Here is a 16,595-nt window from a genome sequence, read left to right as displayed (position 1 = left end):
CAATAAAAACTGATTCTGATTTGAATTTCCAGGACCTCTGATATTTTTTTATTCCAAAAAAATAACACCAGAGGGCAAACTGTTAAATTTTCCACAACAAGATCAAATAAATGCTTGAACAGACCCTCAAGTTGAACCTTTAGGGACTAAAAAAGGAGAAAATACAAAGTGAAAGCTCTTTCAAGCATACATTAACTGTAAAGAATACATGAACAAACTCTGACCTGAAGGATATGAAGTAATGCCTCACTGGCATGTCCAAGCTTCTTTGGTGGTGCAGATGGTGAAGAGAAGAGTGTGGGGACTGCTCTGAAGAGAGAGATGGTGTATTCCTCTAGAACAGAATAAATTCAGTTTTAGTGTAATGTCTTTGCTGTCTAAATTTCATTATCATCTTTGTTTTAAGGTCATAGAAAATGATTTGTCTCAATGAACAGTAGAATTATCCTGCAATTATTATATTTGATATGACTTTATAAATCTCCCTGGCAAACTCCTCAGGGAAATCAAAATTCCAACAGCAGTTAAAAAAGGAGAAAAAAACATAAAAAAAATATATAGATAAATAAAAAAAAAAGATCATTTTAAATAAGAAAATATTTTTTAAGACTTGTACGAACTAAATGGTTTATTAAAGACAGCACAATGACTTACCTCCACCCATGTTCATGGGTGGCTTCAGCACTTTCTTCCAAACACCATAAAACTGCACCATCGAACAGAAATCATCCCATCTCTTCTTGACCTCAGTCACGAATGTGCTGTTGCCTTTATCCAGAATCCGGCGCAGCTCATCCATCACCTAAGGTGCAAGTACATGTTAATACAGCAATAATGCTTGCTTTGTGGAAGTTATGGTAACAAATAAATCACATACATTGTGTAGCTCCTTGAAACATGGATATGCCTCCAGAACCTTTGATGGCCTGTCCTCTTCTCTCAGAACATCACTGTCAATATAGGCTCTTCTTGACTGAAACTCAAGGTCAAGGATTTGGCAGACAGCATCTTGGTTGGGTTTTGGCTTCTTATACATCTCCTGCAGGGTCTTGTAATGCCAGGCCTGTGCTGCTAGACTATCCATGTCTACAAAAAAGTATATTAAGCAGTAATTGGAATTATACATGTCAGTTTAGATTACAGTATGGCTTCAAGCCAGCAACACATCACTGTTTGTTTATTATATGTTTATATTTTTTACTTTATAGAGCCATATAAATGAAAAAAGCTCCATCTATCACATTATGATGTATCAAAGCTTAATAAAAAATAACCCCAATATCTAGCTTTTATGTTGGTAATTTTCACAGAGTTATGAGTGTTTTACTTACATGAACTTTCGCCATCAGAGCTGCTACCAGGAGGCACAAGAACTGTTGATCGCCCACTTGAATCTGCATCATAATCTTCTTCCTGGTCACTTGGTGAGAAGTCAATGGCACGCCTTTTGTTTGAACGGCCCCTCTCTGGTGTGGGCCCCTGTCTCTTTTGGGGAGACTTCACATTCAGTATCCTCTTCTGAAGATAACTGTACACGCTTGTCTGTTGTGAATAAAATGTGACTTACTGAAAATGTGTATGTAAATATCAAAGAAATAATTTCGGAAAAAAAAAATGATGCGCAAGAACATACTCTGGTAAAATATGTCATCACTTACATATTTAGTGGGCAAGTCTTTATCCTGTAGCATGGGATAATAGTCCACAAGCTTCTTGGCCATGACAATGACTTCATGCTTGGGAGGGTAATGGAGCTCCTCTGCTTGCTGGTTTGCTCTCAACATAGAAATCATGTTGGTGACAGTGTTCCTCACCAGCCTACATCTCAGCTCCTTGGACATGGCAGCCTCCCACTCTCTACCACAACGGACCATCTCAAAGTAGTGCTTACGAGCTAGCTCCAACTCAGTGTCTGTGTAGATTCAAGCTTTCATTTGAAAGCTTGACTCTTAGTCTTGTCCATCCAAATTGGAAGTCCCAAAAACCAGTTTTATTTGTTATTATCTATCGTCCACCTGGTCGTTACTGTGAGTTTCTCTGTGAATTTTCAGACCTTTTGTCTGACTTAGTGCTTACCTCAGATAAGATAATTATAGTGGGCGATTTTAACATCCACACAGATGCTGAGAATGACAGCCTCAACACTGCATTTAATCTATTATTAGACTCAATTGGCTTTGCTCAAAATGTAAATGAGTCCACCCACCACTTTAATCATATCTTAGATCTTGTTCTGACTTATGGTATGGAAATTGAAGACTTAACAGTATTCCCTGAAAACTCCTTTCTGTCTGATCATTTCTTAATAACATTTACATTTACTCTGATGGACTACCCAGCAGTGGGGAATAAGTTTCATTACACTAGAAGTCTTTCAGAAAGCGTTGTATCTAGGTTTAAGGATATGATTCCTTCTTTGTTATGTTCTCTAATGCCATATACCAACACAGGGCAGAGTAGCTACCTAAACTCTGTAAGTGAGATAGAGTATCTCGTCAATAGTTTTACATCCTAATTGAAGACAACTTTGGATGCTGTAGCTCCTCTGAAAAAGAGAGCTTTAAATCTGAAGTGCCTGACTCCGTGGTATAACTCACAAACTCGCAGCTTAAAGCAGATAACCCGTAAGTTGGAGAGGAAATGGCGTCTCACTAATTTAGAAGATCTTCACTTAGCCTGGAAAAAGAGTCTGTTGCTCTATAAAAAAGCCCTCTGTAAAGCTAGGACATCTTACTACTCATCACTAATTGAAGAAAATAAGAACAAGCCCAGGTTTCTTTTCAGCACTGTAGCCAGGCTGACAAAGAGTCAGAGCTCTATTCAATCAATCAATCAATTCAATCAATTTTATTTATATAGCGCCAAATCACAACAAACAGTTGCCCCAAGGCGCTTTATATTGTAAGGCAAGGCCATACAATAATTACGTAAAAACCCCAACGGTCAAAACGACCTCCTGTGAGCAAGCACTTGGCGACAGTGGGAAGGAAAAACTCCCTTTTAACAGGAAGAAACCTCCAGCAGAACCAGGCTCAGGGAGGGGCAGTCTTCTGCTGGGACCGGTTGGGGCTGAGAGAGAACCAAGAAAAAGACATGCTGTGGAGGGGAGCAGAGATCAATCACTAATGATTAAATGCAGAGTGGTGCATACAGAGCAAAAAGAGAAGGGAACACTCAGTGCATCATGGGAACCCCCCAGCAGTCTAAGTCTATAGCAGCAGGAGGTTACAAATGATCTTCTTATGGCCTCGGACAGTGGACTCATCTCTGTGCTTGTTCTGTTAGACCTCAGTGCTGCTTTTGATACTGTTGACCATAAAATTTTATTACAGAGATTAGAGCATGCCATAGGTATTAAAGGCACTGCGCTGCGGTGGTTTGAATCATATTTGTCTAATAGATTACAATTTGTTCATGTAAATGGGGAATCTTCTTCACAGACTAAAGTTAATTATGGAGTTCCACAAGGTTCTGTGCTAGGACCAATTTTATTCACTTTATACATGCTTCCCTTAGGCAGTATTATTAGACGGTATTGCTTAAATTTTCATTGTTACGCAGATGATACCCAGCTTTATCTATCCATGAAGCCAGAGGACACACACCAATTAGCTAAACTGCAGGATTGTCTTACAGACATAAAGACATGGATGACCTCTAATTTCCTGCTTTTAAACTCAGATAAAACTGAAGTTATTGTACTTGGCCCCACAAATCTTAGAAACATGGTGTCTAACCAGATCCTTACTCTGGATGGCATTACCCTGACCTCTAGTAATACTGTGAGAAATCTTGGAGTCATTTTTGATCAGGATATGTCATTCAAAGCGCATATTAAACAAATATGTAGGACTGCTTTTTTGCATTTACGCAATATCTCTAAAATCAGAAAGGTCTTGTCTCAGAGTGATGCTGAAAAACTAATTCATGCATTTATTTCCTCTAGGCTGGACTATTGTAATTCATTATTATCAGGTTGTCCTAAAAGTTCCCTAAAAAGCCTTCAGTTATTTCAAAATGCTGCAGCTAGAGTACTGACGGGGACTAGAAGGAGAGAGCATATCTCACCCATATTGGCCTCTCTTCATTGGCTTCCTGTTAATTCTAGAATAGAATTTAAAATTCTTCTTCTTACTTATAAGGTTTTGAATAATCAGGTCCCATCTTATCTTAGGGACCTCGTAGTACCATATCACCCCAATAGAGCGCTTCGCTCTCAGACTGCAGGCTTACTTGTAGTTCCTAGGGTTTGTAAGAGTAGAATGGGAGGCAGAGCCTTCAGCTTTCAGGCTCCTCTCCTGTGGAACCAGCTCCCAATTCAGATCAGGGAGACAGACACCCTCTCTACTTTTAAGATTAGGCTTAAAACTTTCCTTTTTGCTAAAGCTTATAGTTAGGGCTGGATCAGGTGACCCTGAACCATCCCTTAGTTATGCTGCTATAGACGTAGACTGCTGGGGGGTTCCCATGATGCCCTGAGTGTTTCTTTCTCTTTTGCTCTGTATGCACCACTCTGCATTTAATCATTAGTGATTGATCTCTGCTCCCCTCCACAGCATGTCTTTTTCCTGGTTCTCTCCCTCAGCCCCAACCAGTCCCAGCAGAAGACTGCCCCTCCCTGAGCCTGGTTCTGCTGGAGGTTTCTTCCTGTTAAAAGGGAGTTTTTCCTTCCCACTGTTGCCAAGTGCTTGCTCACAGGGGGTCGTTTTGACCGTTGGGGTTTTACATAATTATTGTATGGCCTTGCCTTACAATATAAAGCGCCTTGGGGCAACTGTTTGTTGTGATTTGGCGCTATATAAAAAAATTGATTGATTGATTGATTAAAAGCTGTTCTGATTCAGATTCTGATAAACCAGAAAATGCTGATGAACCCTGTTTTATTTGAAACTTCAAAGTTGTTGCTTCAGTTCTCCGTCATTCAGTTATCTGTGATTTTCAGGGAACACTTGACATAAAATGCTGACGGCTGATTTTCATATTAAAACAATAGATGTCTCCCTTTTGGAAAGTCTCCCAAGAAATGTGATCGGTGAATCTTGATGTCTTCAGGGTGTATTAAAAACTAACCAGGAGAAAGCTGCTTTCAAGAACAGTTTCAGTTATTTTTTTGACCCACTTCAGATGTTTCTTGGTCAGAATGAGGTGGTAAAGCAGGAACTTGCAGTGATACAAGTGAGCAAAGAAAATGTTTAGATTTAGGACTTAACATCCAAGCTGCTGGCATGTGAACGTTACCGTGAAGTGTTGAGATAAGGATTTGATGTTTGAATCCCAAAATGTGTAAAATATAATAAGTTGACTTTACAAAAAAAAAAAAATATGAGAACTTGTTGCCTTAAAAAAGTGGCTTTGAGCAGACTTGACTTTATTATACGCAGCTGGAGACATAATAATCATCTATCAGCTAATTTACCGCGACAGCCTGATGGTTACCCTTTAATAAACATGGACGTATGCTTTTTTCTTCAGGTAACTGGAACAAGTACCTTTTTTCTTAACGTATGCTGTGTTTAATAAACATGAACGTATACTTTTTTCTTCATGTAAGTGGACCAAATACCTTTTTCTTAATGTTTTCCTTCACGTATGCTGTGTTTAATAAACATGAACAGCTTTTTTCTCTGTGTGTGACTTTAATGAATGTAATAAAGCACATATTCTAAACCTTATACAGCCTGTGTTCTTTCCTATAATATTGTTGAAAAGAGTAAATTGTTTTTCAAACGAGGTTTTTGTGAAAAACACTTACTGGCACCTTTTGCTCTAAAAATACCATCTGGCCTGACACCCAGCCACCCTGCCGGGAGTGACGGAGAAGAAACTTTGTTTTTTTCCGCCTTCATCACCTCGGGGCAGCATCTCCTATCAGCGGGTGTCCTGCAGCCCCCTGATCGATCGGCTAATATCTTAAAAGAAACACCATTTGGCGTGAGTGAGAAGGAGCTTTGTTTTTTCAGCCTTCAAACAAGCGCGACGAACGCCCCCGTCTTCAGGAAAATCGGATGTAATAAAACATTCAAGCTTGAACCAAAGATTCAAGCTTCTCTACTATGTTATAAAAGACCATCTGGCCTGACACACGCACACACACACACACACACACACACACACACACACACACACACACACACACACACACACAGAGCTAGCGTCTGCAACAGGTATTACAGCCGTGGGGTCATGTTTCCGCGAGCGGCTCTAGGCGTGGGTATTTGACCGTCTTGCTGCAAAGACTTACAGCCGAGAGAGACGGCTATTTGTTTCCCTTCTTTAATTTACGAATTAAAAAAAACAGAAAAGGAAATGCGATAATTTAAGAATTAAGAAATATTAAAGGCGTATTAAAATATTCGTGTTTAATCACTAAATTGAAGAAAACCTCCCATAATTATGCATAAGATACGGTATTTTTTTATTCCTTCTTTAATTGAGGCATTACAAACCATAAAAGGAGGCGCTTTAATTTAAGAATTAAAAATATTAAAGGGGTATTAAATAATAGACACTGATTTATGTTTAATTATTTCAGAATTAGTTAATTCTTTAATACATTAAAAAGATCTAGGTATTTTTAATCATTCTTTAATTCATGAAATAAAATGACATTAAAATATTAGACCCGGGTGGGAGGGGAGGTGGGGCTTGGAGGCGGTGCTTGGGGCGGGGTTAGGGGAGGAGCTTGGGGGTGGGGCTAGGGGAGGAGCCGGGGCGGGACTAGGGGAGGAGCCGGGGGCTGGGCTTAGGGGCAGGACATAGTGACGTAGTCGATTGTGATTGGCTGTGACGTCATAGGGGCGTGGCTTGGAGGCGGGACTAGGGGAAGGGGCTTAGGGGCGGGACATAGTGACGTCATCGATTCCGATTGGCTGTGACGTTATAAGGGGGCGGGGCTTAGTGACGTAGTTGATTCTGATTGGCTGACAGGGCCATAAATCAATTTTTGACATAAGGTGGGTCATCTTTCTCTCTCCTATGGTTTGTAAGAGTAGAATGGGAGGCAGAGCCTTCAGCTTTCAGGCTCCTCTCCTGTGGAACCAGCTCCCAATTCAGATCAGGGAGACAGACACCCTCTCTACTTTTAAGTTAGGCTTAAAACTTTCCTTTTTGCTAAAGCTTATAGTTAGGGCTGGATCAGGTGACCCTGAACCATCCCTTAGTTATGCTGCTATAGACGTAGACTGCTGGGGGGTTCCCATGATGCCCTGAGTGTTTCTTTCTCTTTTGCTCTGTATGCACCACTCTGCATTTAATCATTAGTGATTGATCTCTGCTCCCCTCCACAGCATGTCTTTTTCCTGGTTCTCTCCCTCAGCCCCAACCAGTCCCAGCAGAAGACTGCCCCTCCCTGAGCCTGGTTCTGCTGGAGGTTTCTTCCTGTTAAAAGGGAGTTTTTCCTTCCCACTGTAGCCAAGTGCTTGCTCACAGGGGGTCGTTTTGACCGTTGGGGTTTTTCCGTAATTATTGTATGGCCTTGCCTTACACTATGAAGCGCCTTGGGGCAACTGTTTGTTGTGATTTGGCGCTATATAAATAAAATTGATTTGATTTGATTTGATTTGATGAGATGTTTCTAGATCAGTGAGGGTAGCGATATGCTCAGAGTTCATCATGGGCTTATCCACAGGACCTACATTTAGTACCTGAATATAAAGAAAGGTTGATTTGCCAAATTTTCATTTGAACATTAAGTAGCAATGTGTATATATACGCCAGTATTAAACACATACAGTTTTCAAATAAAATATCTCCTTTAAAACTGCATGAACAATTTTAAATCATCCTCTCATTTGTGTTCTCTAATATTGTCTGTTCTAAATCCTCAACCATTCCTTAAACATTTTTGTCTCCTTCACCCTGATCATTAAGCTTAAAATATTATGTCTAATATGTGGCTCATGTGGCTGTCACAGTTGGAAATGTTCAAGCGGAAGTGTAGAGCAAAAATATAAAATAAATCCTATATCATATCAAGTGGGCCCATCTTCAATCTTTTATTCATGATGTAGTTCGCCTATGTGATACAAGAGGTGTATGCCTTATTGATGGGTATCAGTGTTTCAGTGGGGCATAAATAACCTAGACCTATATTATAATACTGTAGGACACATATTAATAATATGTTCATTAAAATTGCAGCTTTCAAATTCTAACCTCCTGAAACATAGAAATAACCATATGCAGCCCAGGCCTACTACATGTATTCTGCAACCTATCAGATTTCTTACTGAACAAAGCCAGCAGGGACCACTGCTGTAAAACTGTCCAATTTTGGGGGTGTTTGGCAGGGCCAAAGCAGCAGACAATTTGTCTGGCATTAGTCATTTTATATTTAGTGGAGTGTAATTGTTCATTTAAACTTGGTTTCATGTGGTACCTTCAATGTTTAATCCAGCCCATATTTAGGGACCCCTTCGAGGGGGTCTGGCGACCCTTATGCAGAGGACAATCCGTCTGGCAACGGTCATTCTGAGTTTTGTGTGAACTACCTTTTCAATTGACATAACTTTTTAGTGGTACTTTTAAGGTTTATCCTAGCTAAATTCAACCACTGCTGTAAAAACTGTTCAATTTTGGGGGTGTTTGGCAGGGCCAATGCAGCAGACAATTTGTCTGGCATTGGTCATTTTATACTTAGTGGAGTGTAACTGTTCATTTAAACTTGGTTTTGTGTGGTACCTTCAATGTTTAATCCAGCCCATATTTAGGGACCCCTTCGAGGGGGTCTGGCGACCCTTACGCAAAGGTCAATATGTCTGGCAGGGTCTATTCAGAACTCTGTGAAGTATGCCCATTTTGAAAAACTTGGTTTTATGTGGTACCCACAATGTTTGACCCAGCACATTTTTTTGCCCCTTCTTCAGGGTTGCAGGGGCCAAAAGCAGCAGGGGCTTCCCACCAGACATTAATACCTGTATATGTTTGGTTACAAAGTGCATGATCCTGTACTCAGATATTGGTACCTTGTTCGTTTGACCAAAATGCTCTGGGCTGCTGCTCTAGAGGGAGCGGCATGTAAGGCATGATATTGAGCTTTTCATGTGAGGAAGGTTGTCTCTGAGAAGTTGAACTGAATGTTTACAAAAGCAGTTATTTAGCTCTGTTTAAATGATTAGTTGATTGATGTCCTAAACTTGTGCATACTGATATGGATGACCTCTAATTTCCTGCTTTTAAACTCAGATAAAACTGAAGTTATTGTACTTGGCCCCACAAATCTTAGAAACATGGTGTCTAACCAGATCCTTACTGTGGATGGCATTACCCTGACCTCTAGTAATACTGTGAGAAATCTTGGAGTCATTTTTGATCAGGATATGTCATTCAAAGCGCATATTAAACAAATATGTAGGACTGCTTTTTTGCATTTACACAATATCTCTAAAATCAGAAAGGTCTTGTCTCAGAGTGATGCTGAAAAACTAATTCATGCATTTATTTCGTCTAGGCTGGACTATTGTAATTCATTATTATCAGGTTGTCCTAAAAGTTCCCTAAAAAGCCTTCAGTTAATTCAAAATGCTGCAGCTAGAGTACTGACGGGGACTAGAAGGAGAGAGCATATCTCACCCATATTGGCCTCTCTTCATTGGCTTCCTGTTAATTCTAGAATAGAATTTAAAATTCTTCTTCTTACTTATAAGGTTTTGAATAATCAGGTCCCATCTTATCTTAGGGACCTCATAGTACCATATCACCCCAATAGAGCGCTTCGCTCTCAGACTGCAGGCTTACTTGTAGTTCCTAGGGTTTGTAAGAGTAGAATGGGAGGCAGAGCCTTCAGCTTTCAGGCTCCTCTCCTGTGGAACCAGCTCCCAATTCAGATCAGGGAGACAGACACCCTCTCTACTTTTAAGATTAGGCTTAAAACTTTCCTTTTTGCTAAAGCTTATAGTTAGGGTTGGATCAGGTGACCCTGAACCATCCCTTAGTTATGCTGCTATAGACGTAGACTGCTGGGGGGTTCCCATGATGCACTGTTTCTTTCTCTTTTTGCTCTGTATGCACCACTCTGCATTTAATCATTAGTGATCGATCTCTGCTCCCCTCCACAGCATGTCTTTTTCCTGGTTCTCTCCCTCAGCCCCAACCAGTCCCAGCAGAAGACTGCCCCTCCCTGAGCCTGGTTCTGCTGGAGGTTTCTTCCTGTTAAAAGGGAGTTTTTCCTTCCCACTGTAGCCAAGTGCTTGCTCACAGGGGGTCGTTTTGACCGTTGGGGTTTTACATAATTATTGTATGGCCTTGCCTTACAATATAAAGCGCCTTGGGGCAACTGTTTGTTGTGATTTGGCGCTATATAAAAAAAATGATTGATTGATTGATTGATTGATTGATATTGGCTCAGAGCTTTTCTTGGAGTGAGAGCTGCAGACATTTTTACACCGAAATCATGAAGGTATCTTGCAGGGGTTCTGCAGCTATTTTACTAGAGTGAGCAAGCAAATCAGCACTCTGGAACCATCACTGTGGAAAGAGTGGACTGATAATTGGATCCATTAGACCAGGAGCCAGAAGCCTATTCTGACTTAATCACATATACTTTGGGGGACTGAGCAATACGTAGAATCCCGTTAAATGCTCAGTCGTCAAAGTAGTGGTCAAACAAGGTACATGATGTGTCGCCACATAATAATGTTGTGCGAACTATTGCTTTTTAAAATACTATGAGCTCAACCAATAATCTGCTTCACTTTTAACCAAAATTGGAGTAACTTTTGACACCTGTACAAACTGAAATTGACCTTTGTCACAATTTTTGCTGTTTTTACCCCATACATACATAACATTTAGATCAATCTATACCTTTTAGGAAACTTTATGTGACAAATACTGTGGTATACTCTTTTTAATATGACCACTGTGTCATCCTTCACTGAGCCCTACCTGGCTACAGCTATCCACCCTGGGGTGGACATCGTACATTTTGTGTAGGCCATGCTACACAGGCTGGATTGCAAATGTTCAAGCACCTTAAGTGGTACCGACAATCTGCTTGGCCCATTGACCACATTGACAATTACAAACCCAGACATTCCGTGTCCTCACTGAGCCTCTCACGTACTACAGTGAGGGCATCCATTGAGTCCACAAAGGTCATGGTATTGTCCACCAAGTGTAGGTCATTAAACCTTTCCTTGCCAAAACAGCTGCTGTTCTTCAAAACCCTACCCAACACGAGTCAGTGTGTAACCTGTGATTTGTCCCGTTTGTCCATCATTGGGCTGGGTGTCTTGGTTCTCTGATGAGCCTGGCTTGGTTTTATGGTTTATGGGGCATCACAGCCTCGTTTGAACCCCTGCGTGATATTGTGGGATTTGACCACTTCTGGGGACTGCCTGCCAGTGCGCAACACAAACACAGTATCACTTCACACAGAAAGATGGCGTACTGTTTTGTTTTGGGCTGCAATGATGAGTAGAAGTGAAAAGTGGCAGGTTTTTTTTTGATTGTTTGTTTCCCAGTGGAGAAGGAAAGACAAGGCAAATGGGAGAGGTTGTGTCGGTAAGTTTTAGCGAAATTTAATGTAAATAATGATAATGGGGCAATTTTTGCATCATATGCGCTTTCTTTTAACCTCTTTATCGCTCACCCTCAAATGAGTCTACAGTACCCAATTCTGGATCATCATGGAAATACTGGCCTTGAATGATGATGTGAGTTATTCCTTTTTAAAGTAATGTGAAAACATGAGTGAACAAATTCATGTGTTGTATATATAAATGGTAATAAACCTAAATTAGTGCAGTTATTTTAAGAATGTGTCCTTTAAAAAGAAAATCTTAAGTGTAGTTCTAATTGTCTTTTTTATCGAATACTCGTGGATTATCTTTTGATTTGGTGAATAAAGATGGCCGCCTTCTAGCTTCTTTTGTATCCATGGCCGTCACTCAACGGAAACGTCAGGAGTCACGTGTGTCGTCCCCCGCGGCCACGCCCCGTCCCGCCTCTGCGTTGCGACACCGAACCACATGATGTGCAGATGTTGTAACCGGAATACTGTCATTTTTTGTTTCGACTCCTTCTTTTTTATTTTTCTTGTATATCGCTTTCAATTTATAACGGTGATACTGTGACTTTTTTTGTGGCCTTGTGCTTTGTTCATTATTGTATTTGTTGAAATAAAGTTTTTTTTTTTTTTTTGTTTCGACGGTTCCAGGATCTTTAGTTTTGGTTTTTGCACGTTTTTGGCACGTGATTTTTTTTTTCTTCAAACACCGTTTTAAGATAAAGAGCTAGTTTGTGTCTTTCGGGTTGGATTTTTTTTTTTCTTAAAACTTTACTGAGGAAAGAAAAAGCAGTTTGGTGAAATCAGGCGTGCCCGTGGAGATAGGTGTCGTTGTTCCCACGGGCTTTGAACGCAGCACGACACAGGTGTGGTCAGCTGGTCCGCGGCCTTCCAGCGGCACAGAGCGACACTTTCCACGGCCACGGTGAGTCTTTTAAAAGATTACTCACAGGTTTGAGTCTGTAGGACGTAAAAAAAAAAAAAAAAAAGTTCAGCTTGTTTCACAGAGAAACCAAATATTTGATTATTGACGGTGTTTGGTCACAGCGTCAGTCTGCGGTGGGAACACGTGACACTTTAATCAGGTTTGTCTCCTGACAGCACGATGCTGCTCACTTAAAGCGCAGATCTTATGTTTTGTCTTCTGTTGTTGGGAGAAATCTTCAAACTTTACACACTCACTTCCGGGTCCGGCGGTCGATCTCATCACGTGACTCAAGAATCTCAGCTCAGAACTGCAAAGCAAAATACAAGTAAAACGGTAACTTTAAAGGCTTATTTCCCACTTTTAATAACTTATTTCAGACTGTTTGATCATGCTTCTGATATTTCCTGTTTTTTTTAAATGTTGAATCACTCTTTGTTGTGTCTCTCAGCATCATCATCTGATCCCAAACAAAATCATCTTCCTCTTTTTTTTTTTCGGCTGCTCCCATTAACGGTCCCCAAAGCAGATCAGTCATTTCCATCTCACCCTGTCCTCTATATCTTTTTCTGTCTCACCAACCACCTGCATGTCCTCCCTCAGCACATCCATAAACCACCTCTTTGTCCTCCCTCTTCTCCTCCTGCCTGGTGGTTCCATCCTCAGCATCCTTCTCCCTATATACTCTGGGTCACTCCTCTGCACATGTCCAAACCATCTCAATCTCACCTCTCTGACTTTGTGTCCAAACTGTCCCATCTGAGCTGTCTCTCTGATATGTTCATTCCTAATCTTGTCCATTCTCGTCACTCCCAAAGAGAATCTCAACATCTTCAGCTCTGCCTCCTGTCTTTTTGTTAGTGCCACCGTCTCTAAACCGTACAACATAGCTGGACTCGCTACTGTCTTTAAACTTTCCCCTTCACTCTTGCTGATATTCTTCAGTCACCACCTACTGCACCTCCACCTTTCTCCACTCCATCCTGCCTGTTCTCTCATCTTCACCTCTCTACCACACTCTCCATTACTTTGGAGACAAAGGCTATTCGCCCAACCATTGGGGAGATAAGTCATACATTGAACATTACACGCCCAACTGTTGGGAAGATAAATATAATGTCTTACCTTATTCGCCCAACCGTGATCACTTTTTTAAGACTCTATTGTGGCGTGAAAAGTGGCGTATGTTTGACACATTTTTTTTACGGCGCTGTCTTTAATTACTGCAAGAAAAAAAACACTGCAGTGGATGAAAGCAGACAAACTTCATAAGCAAACTACTAACTACTTCCTTTTAAGCAAACTTGAAAGGAAGCCTGTTAACGACGACAAAACAGTTTTTATGAACAAAATGCTGCTTGTTGCCTGTAAGATGGTGTTAGTTTCACACAGTTCCCTGGGTGTGACGAGCCAAAGAGAACCGCTTAAAATCACAGCCCCTCCGTGGGCTGCAAACCCTCCCGCAGCCAGTGAGAAAATACCCCCCCCCCACGTTGAAACTGGAGGTGAACTTACAAGTGCATTCACTGTTCGGTTGTGGTTGGGCATATATGCTTGCATATTTACTTTATTGAACCAACAGATGGGCGTATAGCCACTCCGTACTTTGGACAGTTGACCCAAAATATTTAAACTCATCTACTTTCACCACTTCTACTCCTTGTAACTGCACTATTCCACCGAGCTCCCTCCCATTCACACACATGTGGGTGATTCTTTAACTACGGGCACTATTGGCCTCGTAAATGTAATTTCCACCACACCATTGCCTTACAATATGAAGCGCCTTGGGGCAACTGTTTGTTGTGATTTGGCGCTATATACATGTGCTCTGATGTCACTGTTTATCTCCATAGAAACTACCCAAACAATCTTTCATACAAACTGTTTAGGGACATTACAGTGTTGTGGTGGAAATTACGGCAATAGTGTGGGACAACTACATTTTGTTTAAAAAAATCACAACAATTGTATGACATTGAATACCCCAATTATGTTTTGATTATTTTACTGATATTTTATTCAGAGATATTTTAAAACATTAGAAAAACGTTTCTTTACCATTCATTTTTATGATTGAAGATCAAAAGTTTGGGTCTGGGACAAGCACAAAACGGCAATATTTGCATATAATGATGCTGGAAAAAAGGTGAAAAAGTCATCATAGACTACTAGAACAAATTTCTTAACACACTTTCACTGTAAAGATAACTATAAAAGTGTGAAATTTCCCCTTTTTTCTGTTTTTCATACAATATGATCAAAGGACATAATAAGTGCCCATAGTCTAAGAATCACCCATGTACTCAGTCTTGCTCCTACTGATTTTCATTCCTTTGCTCTCCAGAGCATATCTCCATGTCTCCAGACTCAGCCTGCTCTCTACTCTCACTACAGATCCATAATCTACAAACATCATAGTCCATGGAGACTCCTGTCTGATCTTGTCCATACTCCCTCTTTTCAACACACTTTCATGGCTTGTCGGTAGATTTTCATCTGCTTTCTTTATCACCATAACCTACTGCACATCCTTTTTCCTTCCTTAGTGTTGAACTTGATATCCTTCTTGCTGTTTTCCAATGCCTTGGACACTTCTCTTTTCACCTTCTGCTGCATCTTCTTGTACTCCCGCCTGCTTTCATCATCTTTCTAACTATCCCTATTCTTTTTGCCAACTTCTTCCTTTTTAGATTTTTCTTTGACCATCAAGTCTCCTCGTCTTCCTTCCTCTGTCCAGACGTAGCATCCATTACCTTCCAAGTTGGCTTGCCTCACTGTTTCTGTAGCACTTATCCAATTGTCCAAAATCACTTCACCTCCATCCACTGCCTCTCTCACCTCCTCTCTGGATTTCATGACAGTCTTCCACCGTCTGATCCTTGGTTCAACTCTCACTCTCTTCCTCTTTTTCACCTCCAAAATCATTCCACAAACCACCATCTGATGCTGTCTGGTTCTTCTGTCCACTACCTTACGGTTTCCAGTGTCTTTCAGGTTGCATCTCCTGTCTAGGACCAGAGTCCATTTGTGTGAACATTCCTGTAGTCATATTTTACCCTGGGCTTCTCCTTCAGCAGTCAAAAAGTGACAATCACCTCTGAGTGTCCTGACTGCTTCTTTTTCATTTTCCTTTTTTTTTTCCTCAGTGTTCCTTTGACCTAAAGAAGCAGGATGAAGACTCCGCCACAGCAAATAGGGAAGTCAAATTAAAGGAACTTCAGGAGGTGCTTATAAAAGTTTGATGCTTCTTCTGGAAAGGGAGATAGACGTGAAAAAAGCTCCCCATCCATAACTGCATCGGCTCAGCTGCACTCTGGTTTTTGCACAGACATCCTGTGAAGACGTGACACACAAACGCAGCGCTGACGGAACGGTAACCGTGAAGTGAGTCTGTGCCTGCAGGAGTGTCACTGGGTGGCCGTGGAAATGAAGTGGATCCATGTGGAGCTTCATGATGTTGCAGCATGAATCCTAAAGGCCGAGTGGTGCAGAAGCTCTCTGCAACACCAAAAACAATGTGAATGTTTGATCTGAAAGACCACATGACATAACTAGAAATGTCCACATTTTGGAGTGAAGACGACTCTGATTTTTGGAGGAACTTGTGCACTGTTCTGATCCAGAGGTGGATTGAGAAGGTTTTGTGTGGATCGTAGGACCATCACCTCCTGTCAAACTGGTTTTCCGTGAGGTCGTCCAAATGGCGGCGAAGGACTACAATCATCTCTTCAAACTGCTCATCATTGGAGACTCGAGTTAGTCAAACAGGCTCATTCAAGATTAATGTCACACACACACACACCAAATATTGCACTGTTTGTAGAGGAGTACACAGCAGAGTTGTGTAGACAAGTGAATCTATTGACTGTTCAGTATTTGAACTCTCAGTAATTTGAGGAAAATAAACATCGTTGTAATGTTGGGTGTTAATTCAGTTCAGTACTGCTGTATTTTTGAATCGACACTTGAGTTTTGGTTCATCTCTGGAAATTAGCTGGACAAAATATTAGAAACACTTGTCAGTAAAACATTAATTCACAGCACATCATTAGTACAGTTTGTTTATTTGGTTAGAGTTTATTTTGACTCACACTTTCCCTTTATTACTGCTCTAACGAGGTTTTCAAATAAGAAAAACAGGTGGTATTTTAAGAAGCTAGA

General features: G+C 40.8%; 1 protein-coding gene across 1 annotated transcript in view; it reads left to right on the top strand.

Annotated features, from left to right (window-relative positions):
* The first annotated feature begins 12,036 nt into the window (after positions 1 to 12,036).
* The window catches only part of LOC117528045 (ras-related protein Rab-35-like), a 33,312-nt gene continuing 28,753 nt past the window's right edge, over positions 12,037 to 16,595 (top strand). Inside the window, exons 1-2 of the mRNA XM_034190564.1 lie at positions 12,037 to 12,431; positions 15,581 to 16,189. Coding sequence (XP_034046455.1) covers positions 16,135 to 16,189 — 55 coding nt within the window. The 5' untranslated portion in view covers positions 12,037 to 12,431; positions 15,581 to 16,134. The remainder of the gene's footprint in view (positions 12,432 to 15,580; positions 16,190 to 16,595) is intronic.

Source organism: Thalassophryne amazonica, chromosome 16, assembly GCF_902500255.1.
Source record: "Thalassophryne amazonica chromosome 16, fThaAma1.1, whole genome shotgun sequence".
NCBI classification, from domain to species: Eukaryota; Metazoa; Chordata; class Actinopteri; order Batrachoidiformes; family Batrachoididae; genus Thalassophryne; species Thalassophryne amazonica.
This window is presented reverse-complemented; position numbering and strand designations above follow the sequence as displayed.